The sequence below is a fragment of the Oncorhynchus masou genome, chromosome 11 (assembly GCF_036934945.1).
Source record: "Oncorhynchus masou masou isolate Uvic2021 chromosome 11, UVic_Omas_1.1, whole genome shotgun sequence".
Taxonomy (NCBI): domain Eukaryota; kingdom Metazoa; phylum Chordata; class Actinopteri; order Salmoniformes; family Salmonidae; genus Oncorhynchus; species Oncorhynchus masou.
In genome coordinates, this window is record NC_088222.1 from 16,969,248 (window position 1) to 16,982,282 (window position 13,035).

At 41.3% G+C, this 13,035-nt stretch overlaps 1 protein-coding gene across 1 annotated transcript in view; it reads left to right on the forward strand.

Annotated features, from left to right (window-relative positions):
* The first annotated feature begins 10,831 nt into the window (after positions 1–10,831).
* The window catches only part of fam169ab (family with sequence similarity 169 member Ab), a 34,994-nt gene continuing 32,790 nt past the window's right edge, over positions 10,832–13,035 (forward strand). The window contains exon 1 of the mRNA XM_064977047.1: positions 10,832–10,931. Coding sequence (XP_064833119.1) covers positions 10,895–10,931 — 37 coding nt within the window. The 5' untranslated portion in view covers positions 10,832–10,894. The remainder of the gene's footprint in view (positions 10,932–13,035) is intronic.

A 13,035-nucleotide genomic window follows, 5' to 3' on the forward strand; every position in this document is an offset into this window, starting at 1 on the left:
CAGATATTCAGGCTATAACTAGGCCACAACAAACAGATAACCAGGCTATAACTAGGCCACAACAAACAGCAGGCTATAACTAGGCCACAACAAACAGATAACCAGTCTATAACTAGGCCACAACAAACAGATAACCAGGCTATAACTAGGCCACAACAAACAGATAACCAGGCTATAATTAGGCCACAACAAACAGATTATTCAGGCTATAACTAGGCCACAACAAACAGATTACCAGGCTATAACTAGGACACAACAAAAGATAACCAGGCTATAACTAGGCCACAACAAACAGATTAAGACCAAAAGATGAAGGCTATTGACCAAACAGATAACCTAAAAGGCTATTAGGCCACAACAAACAGATAACAGGCTATAACTAGGCCACAACAAACAGATAACCAGGCTATAACTAGGCCACAACAAACAGATTAACAGGCTATAACAGGCCACAACAAACAGATAACCAGGCTATAACTAGGCCACAACAAACAGATTAGCAGGCTATAACTAGGCCACAACAAACAGATAACCAGGCTATAACTAGGCACACAAACTGATTCAGGCTATAACTAGGCCACAACAAACAGATAACCAGATTCTATAACTAGGCCACAACAGTTGAATCAGGATAACCAGGCTATAACTAGGCCACAACAAACAGATAACCAGGCTATAACTAGGCCACAACAAACAGATAACCAGGCTATTGCCACAACAAACAGATTAGCAGGCTATAACTAGGCCACAACAAACAGATTAGTAGGCTAGGACACAACAAACAGATAACCAGGCTACACTGCCACAACAAACAGATTAGTAGGCTATAACTAGGCCACAACAAACAGATAACCAGGCTATAACTAGGCCACAACAAACATATTGTTTATAACAGCCACAACAAACAGATAACCAGTCTATAACTAGTCCACAACAAACAGATAACAAGCTATAACTAGGCCACAACAAACAGATTAGTAGGCAATAACTAGAAACAAACAGATAACCAGGCTATAACTAGGCCACAACAAACAGATAACCAGGCTATAACTAGGCCACAACAAACAGATAACCAGGCTATAACTAGGCCACAACAAACAGATAACCAGGCTATAACTAGGCCACAACAAACAGATTAGCAGGCTATAACTAGGCCACAACAAACAGATTAGCAGGCTATAACTAGGCCACAACAAACAGATTAGTAGGCTATAACTAGGACACAACAAACAGATAACCAGGCTATAACTAGGCCACAACAAACAGATTAGTAGGCTATAACTAGGCCACAACAAACAGATAACCAGGCTATAACTAGGCCACAACAAACAGATTAGCAGGCTATAACTAGGCCACAACAAACAGATAACCAGGCTATAACTAGGCCACAACAAACAAATTAGCAGGCTATAACTAGACCACAAACAAACAGATAACAAATTAGCAGGCTATAACTAGGCCACAACAAACAGATAACCAGTCTATAACTAGGCCACAACAAACAGATAACCAGGCTATAACTATTTCACAAACAAACAGAGGCCACAACAAACAGAACAGGTGGCCATAAATAACCAGCTATAACTAGCCACAACAAACAGATAACCAGGCTATAACTGCCACAACAAACAGATAACCAGGCTATAACTAGGCCACAACAAACAGATTACCAGGCTATAACTAGGCCACAACAAACAGCAGGCTATAACTAGGACACAACAAACAGATAACACAGGCTATAACTAGGCCATAAACAAACAGATAACCAGGCTATAACTAGGCCACAACAAACAGATAACCAGGCTATAACTAGGCCACAACAAACAGATGCAGGCTATAACTAGCCACAACAAACAGATAACCAGGCTATAACTAGGCCACAACAAACAGATAACCAGGCTATAACTAGGCCACAACAAACAGATTACCAGGCTATAACTAGGCCACAACAAACAGATAACCAGGCTATAACTAGGCCACAACAAACAGATAACCGAGCTATAACTAGGCCACAACAAACAGATAACCAGGCTATAACTAGGCCACAACAAACAGATAACCAGGCTATAACTAGGCCACAACAAACAGATAACCAGGCTCTAACTAGGCCACAACAAACAGATTAGCAGGCTATAACTAGGACACAACAAACAGATAACCAGGCTATAACTATAACTAGGCCACAACAAACAGATAACCAGGCTATAACTAGGCCACAACAAACAGATAACCAGGCTATAACTAGGCCACAACAAACAGATAACCAGGCTATAACTAGGCCACAACAAACAGATTAGCAGGCTATAACTAGGCCACAACAAACAGATTAGCAGGCTATAACTAGGCCACAACAAACAGATAACCAGGCTATAACTAGGCCACAACAAACAGATAACCAGGCTATAACTAGGCCACAACAAACAGATAACCAGGCTATAACTAGGCCACAACAAACAGATAACCAGGCTATAACTAGGCCACAACAAACAGATAACCAGGCTATAACTAGGCCACAACAAACAGATAACCAGGCTATAACTAGGCCACAACAAACAGATAACCAGGCTATAACTAGGCCACAACAAACAGATAACCAGGCTATAACTAGGCCACAACAAACAGATTAGTAGGCTATAACTAGGACACAACAAATAGATAACCAGGCTATAACTAGGCCACAACAAACAGATAACCAGGCTATAACTAGGCCACAACAAACAGATAACCAGGCTATAACTAGGCCACAACAAACAGATTAGTAGGCTATAACTAGGCCACAACAAACAGATAACCAGGCTATAACTAGGCCACAACAAACAGATTAGTAGGCTATAACTAGGCCACAACAAACAGATAACCAGGCTATAACTAGGCCACAACAAACAGATTACCAGGCTATAACTAGGCCACAACAAACAGATAACCAGGCTATAACTAGGCCACAACAAACAGATTAGCAGGCTATAACTAGGCCACAACAAACAGATAACCAGTCTATAACTAGGCCACAACAAACAGATAACCAGGCTATAACTAGGCCACAACAAACAGATAACCAGGCTATAACTAGGCCACAACAAACAGATTAGCAGGCTATAACTAGGCCACAACAAACAGATAACCAGGCTATAACTAGTCCACAACAAACAGATAACCAGGCTATAACTAGGCCACAACAAACAAACCAGGCTATTAGATAACCAGGCTATAACTAGGCCACAACAAACAGATAACCAGGCTATAACTAGGCCAAAACAAACAGATAACCAGGCTATAACTAGGCCACAACAAACAGATTACCAGGCTATAACTAGGCCACAACAAACAGATAACCAGGCTATAACTAGGCCACAACAAACAGATTACCAGGCTATAACTAGGCCACAACAAACAGATAACCAGGCTATAACTAGGCCACAACAAACAGATAACCAGGCTATAACTAGGCCACAACAAACAGATTACCAGGCTATAACTAGGCCACAAACAAACAGATAACCAGGCTATAACTAGGCCACAACAAACAGATAACCAGGCTATAACTAGGCCACAACAAACAGATTAGCAGGCTATAACTAGGCCACAACAAACAGATTAGTAGGCTATAACTAGGACACAACAAATAGATAACCAGGCTATAACTAGGCCAAAACAAACAGATAACCAGGCTATAACTAGGCCACAACAAACAGATAACCAGGCTATAACTAGGCCACAACAAACGGAATAGCAGGCTATAACTAGGCCACAACAAACAGATAACCAGGCTATAACTAGGCCACAACAAACAGATTAGCAGGCTATAACTAGGACACAACAGACAGATAACCAGGCTATAACTAGGCCACAACAAACAAATTAGCAGGCTATAACTAGGCCACAACAAACAGATAACAGTCTATAACTAGGCCACAACAAACAGATAACCAGGCTATAACTAGGCAACAACAAACAGATAACCAGGCTATAACTAGGCCACAACAAACAGATTAGCAGGCTATAACTAGGCCACAACAAACAGATAACCAGGCTATAACTAGGCCACAACAAACAGATAACCAGGCTATAACTAGGCCACAACAAACAGATTAGCAGGCTATAACTAGGCCACAACAAACATATTAGTAGGCTATAACTAGGCCACAACAAACAGATTAGCAGGCTATAACTAGGCCACAACAAACAGATAACCAGGCTATAACTAGGCCACAACAAACAGATAACCAGGCTATAACTAGGCCACAACAAACAGATTAGCAGGCTATAACTAGGCCACAACAAACAGATAACCAGGCTATAACTAGGCCACAACAAACAGATTAGTAGGCTATAACTAGGCCACAACAAACAGATAACCAGGCTATAACTAGGCCACAACAAACAGATTAGTAGGCTATAACTAGGACACAACAAACAGATTAGTAGGCTATAACTAGGCCACAACAAACAGATAACCAGGCTATAACTAGGCCACAACAAACAGATTAGTAGGCAATAACTAGGACACAACAAACAGATTAGTAGGCTATAACTAGGCCACAACAAACAGATTAGTAGGCTATAACTAGGCCACAACAAACAGATTAGCAGGCTATAACTAGGCCACAACAAACAGATAACCAGGCTATAACTAGGCCACAACAAACAGATTAGTAGGCTATAACTAGGACACAACAAACAGATTAGTAGGCTATAACTAGACCAGAACAATGTGAGACAGCTAACTATTAATGTGAGAGACAAAGATATGCTGTCACTCAATGTATGTAAAACAATTATTTATTTATTTATTTCACCTTCATTTAACCAGTTAGGCCAGTTGAGAACAAGTTCTCATTTACAACTGCGACCTGGCCATGATAAAGCAAAGCAGTGCAACAAAAAACAGCAACACAGAGTTACACATGGGATAAACAAAAGTACAGTCAATAACACAATAGAAAAGTCTATATACAGTGTGTGCAGATGGAGTAAGGAGGTCAGGCAATAAATAGGCCATAGTAGCGAAGTAATTACAATTTAGCAAATTAACACTGGAGTGATAGATGTGCAGATGATAATGTGCAAGTAGAAATACTGGTTCAACCAATATGGCAACTAAATGCTTTCGTAAGAAAGCGGTATGTAAATACAAAACCTGGTCTGGCTAAACATTTACAGTATGCAAATTATAGTTTTGTTCCTGTTTCGTTGTGCCAGTCTGATCTGTTAAAACCTGTTCTAGCAGAATGAAGCAGATGCTATCTGGCCAGGGTTCTTCCACATTCCGCACATTTATAAACGGGAATTGTACACACATTTGCTCTGTTGGTTTCAGTGTGGTTATCAGAAGTACACTCAGTTCCAAACTCATACATGTTTGGAATAATACGTGTGGTGAGCAGTTGTCTGGTGTAGGTGGACGCAGCGCTCCACTAATGTTCTGTCAAAAAATAATCAGAAATCACGAAGCAGATATAGTCTATGGTAGAAAGCAGAGGAGGATGGGCTCATTGTAATGGCTGGAATGGAATTAATGGAACGGCATCAAACACATGGAAACCACATGTTTGACTCTGTTACGTAAATACCATTCCAGCCATTACAATTAGCCTGTCCTCCTATAGCTCCTCCCACCAGCCTCCACTGGTAGAAAGAGTTTTCTGCAGCCTACAGGCTGGACATCAAGTGTATGAAAATGTAATGAGTTGTACACACATGCAGGTTTCTCCCATCAAAAAGCCTAACCTAAATGGCACCCAATCAAGTAAAAACTGCCCTGACAGGTTAACAAAGAACATACCAGAGCTGACAATGGAAAGATCTGTCGTTCTGCCTCTGAACAAGGCGGTTAACACACTGTCCCCCGGGCGCCGTTGACGTGGATGTCGATTAAGGCAGAGCCACTCGCACCTCTCTGATTCAGACACATTTCAGTCGAAAACATTCAGTTGTTCAACTGACTAGGTATCCCTAGTAAAATGACTAGGTATCCCTAGTAAAATGACTAGGTATCCCTAGTAAAATGGACAATGTGGAATGGGCAATCAGGCTCCTCACAACTGCTTTCCAGGAATTTCACCCCATGGGCTAAATTGTCATTATCAGTGATTTCAAGTTTGCATCAGTCAATTTTTGACTCCTGATAAAGTTGGGTAGCTGATAGACAAATGCAATAGTCACAGGAATCAGGACTAATAAAGCCAATGCAACTGCATGTTTTACAAACGGACGGTCTACCATCAATCAAATTCCATCTGAGGGTCGAGACTGTAGGCCACACTACAGTTAGCACGGATCGACGCCCACGTCTTTTGGACAAATGTTTTTGGTACAGTCCGGACTTGATTTCCACGGACTTTGATATTTGGTTCAGATTTGGTCCGGTTCGGACCAATCATAGACGTCTATGTTTGGTTCAGATTTGGTCCGGTCTGGATCAGCCTTGATATGGCAAAACATATAGACGTTTATAAATGGCACATGTTCACAATCCATGCCTCAATTGTCTCAAGGCTTAAAAATCATTCTATAATCTTTCCTTTCTCCATCATTTATACTGATTGAAGTGGATTTAACAGGTAACATCAATAAGGGATCATAGCTTTCACCTGGATTCCCCTGGTCAGTCTATGTCATGGAAATAACTGGTGCTGCTAATATTTTGTACACTCAGAGTATAGAACCATGTTACATAGCCATGTAGTTAAAAAAAGACAGCTTAGAAAATGGTGTATTCTTTTCACGTACAGTATGTGTCAGTCCTCAGCATACTGGTTATTAGTGCAATAACAGTTACTGGAAACTATACACACAGCAAGCCTTGACCCAGTATGTGTATGATGGGCTACACTACACCTGTGTTACATAACATGCTTTGCATCTTCTCAGAAATCCAGCTTATTTTTAATTGTTACCATTATTTAACTAGGCAAGTCAGTTAAGAACAAATTCTTACTTACAATTTACAATGAGATGCAGTACAAAAGACCGCTGCACCACTCGGGAGCCCTTGTGTCTTTTACTACTTTATGGAAAAGTAAATTAACACAAATTTGGGGAAGGAAAAGGGCTATTTCTAAGTGTGTTAAGGTTACTGTTAGGGGTTAAATGTTAGGTTTAGGGTTACAGTTAGGAGTTAAGGTTAGGTTAGGGTTAAGGGTTAAGGGTTAGGTTTAGGTTAAGAGTTAGGGTTTAGGGAAAATAGGATTTTGAATGTGTGTCCCCACAAGGTTAGTAAAACTAGACTGTGTGTGTGTGTCTTTCATCCTATACCACCTGTTATTTCATAATAAACAATGAAACACAGAAATAAAGTTATGTAAAGCATTTCACTGTTCAGTTTGAGTCAGCTAAACCCATTCCATGCATCCTCTGAGGGTTATTCACACCTGAGCAGAATGGATGAATGCTTGTTAAATAACCCCATCTACAGGCTATTAGGAAGTACAACACTTAACAGGTGCCTAAACAGTGTGTGTGTGTGTGTGTGTGTGTGTGTGTGTGTGTGTGTGTGTGTGTGTGTGTGTGTGTGTGTGTGTGTGTGTGTGTGTGTGTGTGTGTGTGTGTGTGTGTGTGTGTGTGTGTGTGTGTGTGTGTGTGTGTAGAGAGAGAGAGAGAGAGAGAGAGAGAGAGAGAGAGAGAGAGAGAGAGAGCAAGAAAGATGTGGATAGTGGATGCGTTTGAGCAGATCAGTTTCGTCATTTCGGTGACCATGTTGTTCATCACCTTTCAAAACTGCATTATGGGGATAAAACTTGTTCCAACTTGAACATTCATGTCAACTGTATGAACTGGCTTCTCACTGATTTCATCCTGCAGCCATCTCCTGCATTGTGGGAGGCTCTATCGTCAACTAATCATTAGGCTGTTTTTGTTTGACCCACGACTGAAACAGGAACAAACTTTTCTGTGATTCATATATACAGTGTATACAGTATACTGTATGCAAATGAGTGTCATATTTGAGACCTCTCTCTCACCAATAATAATTTAAAAAAGGCTAATTGATAATTAAACAAACTGGCTCTAACCAGAATTGAAAGAGGAGTGGGAGGTCCCGTTGCACAACTGAGCAAGAGGACAAGCACATTAGAGTGTCTAGTTTGAGAAACAGATGCCTCACAAGTCCTCAACTGGCAGCTTCATTAAATAGTACCCGCAAAACACCAGTCTCAACGTCAACAGTGAAGAGGCGACTCCCGGATGCTGGCCTTCTAGACAGAGTTGCAAAGAAAAAGCCATATCTCAGACTGGCCAATAAACATCTAAGACTAAGATAGGCAAAAGAACACAGACACTGGACAGAGGAACGCCCCCAATGCAAAAAAAGATATACCTCCAGTTTAATGTAACAGATCATATGGGGACTTTTTTATCATGATAATTTAGTTTCCGGGGGGCGCCGACATCAACTCAACTGTTTAAAAAAAAATTGCTATTTGCTAAGAAGCATTTATTTATTTCATTTTAATTGAAAACAATTACAAAACTGTATTTCATTGTTACCAATAAATGGTTTGATATTGATATAAAAATGTCTGCATTGGATCTCTATCATTTTAGTAAAATAATTTACTAAAGTGATATCATTAACTATTTTATTTCCTTTATTTAAATTGAGTAACACCACGTGACACTTTTTATTGAAGACACCAAATGATCAATGGAATCCTCAAATGAATGGGATACTAAAAGGTTGTCATTAGCTAATCATTTCCTTTAAAATAGACTCCTCCCCGATAAAAGCTGGTCCCTGGAGAGAATGCTGAAGGTCCTTGTAAAGCTGTGTAATGACTGATATTTCAATGCAGTAACACCAATAACAAACCTAAGGACACACATTATACTAGTAGAAAATATGTATTTGAATAGCCTTTGTTTTTATTGATCAATACAATACATTAAATACTTTTGTTCACTTTTTAGCATTCAAAATAATAGATATCTCTCAATACCCGAAACATGTCACTACAACTCTACACGTCACTACTGGGACAAGCCAGTTTGCTTACCCTAAGTACTTAAAAAAAATGCATAAACATAAAGTTAGGCCGTATAAAGGACTTGCATTATGTTTTATCATTGATAAACAGTTCAATATAAACAAAAACATGTATGATGTGTAACTATTTGTCATTTTAAAATGTTTTTCATGGTTGCACAGGCAAATTCCACCGCAATTCAAGAATGACCCAGCAATCAATGGGGTACAGTCAGTCTGGGAACTGAACCAGCAACCAACCAATAACAGTGAAAGCGCACCACACCTCGGCTACCTGTACCATATTGGCAGAGTTGGGTAGGTTACAGTTACTAGTTACCTGTACAAAATTGTTAGTAGTAATGTAACTTTGTAAATAAAATAATATACCAACGAACATTATTGGACAAACCTTTTCAGGAACTTCAGTATCCCTTGGCGATGGGTAGCAGCAGCAGATTATTTCATCTTTATCCTGTGCCCAAACTCAGTAAGAATCTGATTACTTTCAGTTACTTTTGGATTACTTTCCCCCAAAAAGGCGTTAGAAGAAGACAAAAAGGAGCCATCGAACACATTTGGTGTGTCATCATGGTGGTCTTTGACTCAGGTGAAACAAACTTAAACTTCCACCCTTTTTCAATGCTGAATTGAATGTAATTGAGAAAACAGAAAATGTATTTTTTAGCAAACATCCTTTCAGAATTTAAACATAATCCAAGAAGTAATCTAGTTTTTCAAAAGTATCTGTAATCTGATTACAATATTTTGCTGGTAAAGTAACTGATTACAGTTTTTTTGTATTCAGATTATGTCACTTTAATCATGTTTACATACTATTTTACCCACTTAATATGTATATACTGTATTCTAGTCAAGGTTCATCCTATATAATGTAACTACTGCTGTACACAATTGTTCTATTCTTATACTGGTTGTTATGTCTATGCACACCATCATATATTTATATATATATATATATATATATATATATTAGAATTATTAGAATGACCTGTTTAATGTCTGAGTGTCTCTTCTTCACAGGATATATATATATATATATATATATATATATATTCCGCACTCAGACATTGCTCATTCTAATATTTTGTATATTTCTTAATTTTGGGATTTGCATGTATTGTTTTGTATTGTTAGGTATTACTGCACAGCTGGAGCTGGAACATAAGCATTTCGCTACACTCGGGATAACAACTTCAAAATATGTGTATGCAACCATTTACTGTACTCCTTAACTCTATGTGGGACACAGGACAGACCACTTTGATGTAAGGCCCCATATACCTTGTAGCCTAGCCTAAAGGCTACCTTTGTTGCTCGTCTGAAAACAGAAGAGAATATGTTTCCTACCGCTTTGACTCTATCTACTGTTCAATGCTTTGTGGATTTATAAAGCACCAGTATAACACACACACATGTATGTGAATAAACGATATGCAGCCTAGGATTACTTAAAATAAATGTTTTTAGGATATCAGAGTGATTGCAAATCAAATTATTTATCAAGAGATATAAGCCACTATAAACAAATATAATCATGTACTTTGCTCTCATAATGTTCTAAATAAATATTTGAGTAGGCCTGTCTTATTGTGGTCCCTGGTTGGTTATGTTGGTAGAACGTTTGTCTTGCGCGATCTGGCAAATTCTCTCTGTCCCAGCAGGCAATGCACACAGCACGGAGAGCGTACGCAGTGTTAATAGGCTAGGACAAGCTAGCAACGGAGGCTTGTGTGCTTTTCAAAACATTCAAGAAATAAAACCTATAGTTTATCCAAAAGAAGTCAAAGAAACAGCCTACGTGTCATCAGCAGGATTAGGTGAGTTTCCTATCATTTCACGCGCACAGTGTATTTTATATTGGAGATTACCGGAGTGCTTGGAGCCCTGAAACAACGCTGCGTGGGATGGATGTTCGGTGCTGGCGCTGGTTCGGCCCTGCTGATGAGTAAGCATCACTTTGGACAGGATTACAGGAAGGCTCGCTAAGAACAGCTTACATTCTCTTTTATATACATGTAGGTGTTGTTTCTGTTAAACATTTGTTTCGTCAAATATGTTTGGATAGGGCCTGTGTTTTCACTAGCGGCGGCATCCAAGAGCACGGTCAGGAATTTGGGAATGAAATATTGAGTATCAGGGTGAGGTGTGCTGTGGGGGATGAGGATTCTCTTAACATTTTATACAAAGTTATTGTTCACTTCACCTGGGTTACTAGGCAATATTGCATTTCGCATAGTGTTTGCTTGATGAACTTCGATATATGTAGTGGCAAGTTTTTGCTGAGTATGCCCTATACCGCCACGCCCCCTCCTCTTGCACATGTAACCTACTTTATTAGAGATCGTACAGTTGATGTGTTTGTGCATTATTAGGTTCGACTTTTTAAAACATTTATTTAATAAGGACCTCGACAAGACCATCTTATTTCTTGACATTAATATATTGTTTACTTCGTTGCACTGTTTGCGGTAGTTCACAGTAGGTTACAGTGGTGTAGCAATATGCCCCCCACCCCCCCGGGTACAGGTAGTATTGTCTGGTTATTTGTCTGTGAAGACTGAGAGAGATGGAAAGACTGAATGTTTTTGTGAGTTTACAAAAGCGATGTGCCTTCCACGTCGCCGGTGATGTGCCTTCCACGTCGCCGGTGATGTGCCTTCCACGTCGCCGGTGATGTGCCTTCCACGTCGCCGGTGTTTGGGTTTGTGAGGGCAGATGGGGCCATCATGCTTCTCTGACATGAGGTAGGCAGTGAATGTCCTGTTTAAATCAAACCTGTCTACTGGCGGTCAGAACAGACAAACACATTAGTATGTTGCTTATATCTATGTAATATTTTAACGTATAGCACAGAGTCTCTATGGGTGGGAGGGAAGACCCATAGGGTTGAGCTGGCCCTACCACTACCCAGCCAGAGGAGGCTGTATGTGGTGTAGAGGGTTGAGCTGGCCCTACCACTACCCAGCCAGAGGAGGCTGTATGTGGTGTAGAGGGAAGACCCATAGGGTTGAGCTGGCCCTACCACTACCCAGCCAGAGGAGGCTGTATGTGGTGTAGAGGGAAGACCCATAGGGTTGAGCTGGCCCTACCACTACTCAGCCAGAGGAGGCTGTATGTGGTGTAGAGGGTTGAGCTGGCACTACCCAGCCAGAGGAGGTTGTATGTGGGGTAGAGGGAAGACCCATAGGGTTGAGCTGGCCCTACCACTACCCAGCCAGAGGAGGCTGTATGTGGTGTAGAGGGTTGAGCTGGCCCTACCACTACCCAGCCAGAGGAGGCTGTATGTGGTGTAGAGGGAAGACCCATAGGGTTGAGCTGGCCCTACCACTACCCAGCCAAAGGAGGTTGTATGTGGGGTATAGGGAAGACCCATAGGGTTGAGCTGGCCCTACCACTACCCAGCCAGAGGAGGTTGTATGTGGGGTAGAGGGAAGACCCATAGGGTTGAGCTGGCCCTACCACTACCCAGCCAGAGGAGGCTGTATGTGGGGTAGAGGGAAGACCCATAGGGTTGAGCTGGCCCTACCACTACCCAGCCAGAGGAGGCTGTATGTGTGTAGAGGGAAGACCCATAGGGTTGAGCTGGCCCTACCACTACCCAGCCAGAGGAGGCTGTATGTGGTGTAGAGGGTTGAGCTGGCCCCACCACTACCCAGCCAGAGGAGGCTGTATGTGGTGTAGAGGGAAGACCCATAGGGTTGAGCTGGCCCTACCACTGCTTTTGTGGTATGTTATATGCAGCCTAGGATTACTTAAAATACCCAGCCAGAGGAGGCTGTATGTGGTGTAGAGGGTTGAGCTGGCCCTACCACTACCCAGCCAGAGGAGGCTGTATGTGGTGTAGAGGGAAGACCCATAGGGTTGAGCTGGCCCTACCACTACCCAGCCAGAGGAGGTTGTATGTGGGGTAGAGGGAAGACCCATAGGGTTGAGCTGGCCCTACCACTACCCAGCCAGAGGAGGCTGTATGTGGTGTAGAGGGAAGACCCATAGGGTTGAGCTGGCCCTACCACTACCCAGCCAGAGGAGGTTGTATGTGGGGTAGAGGG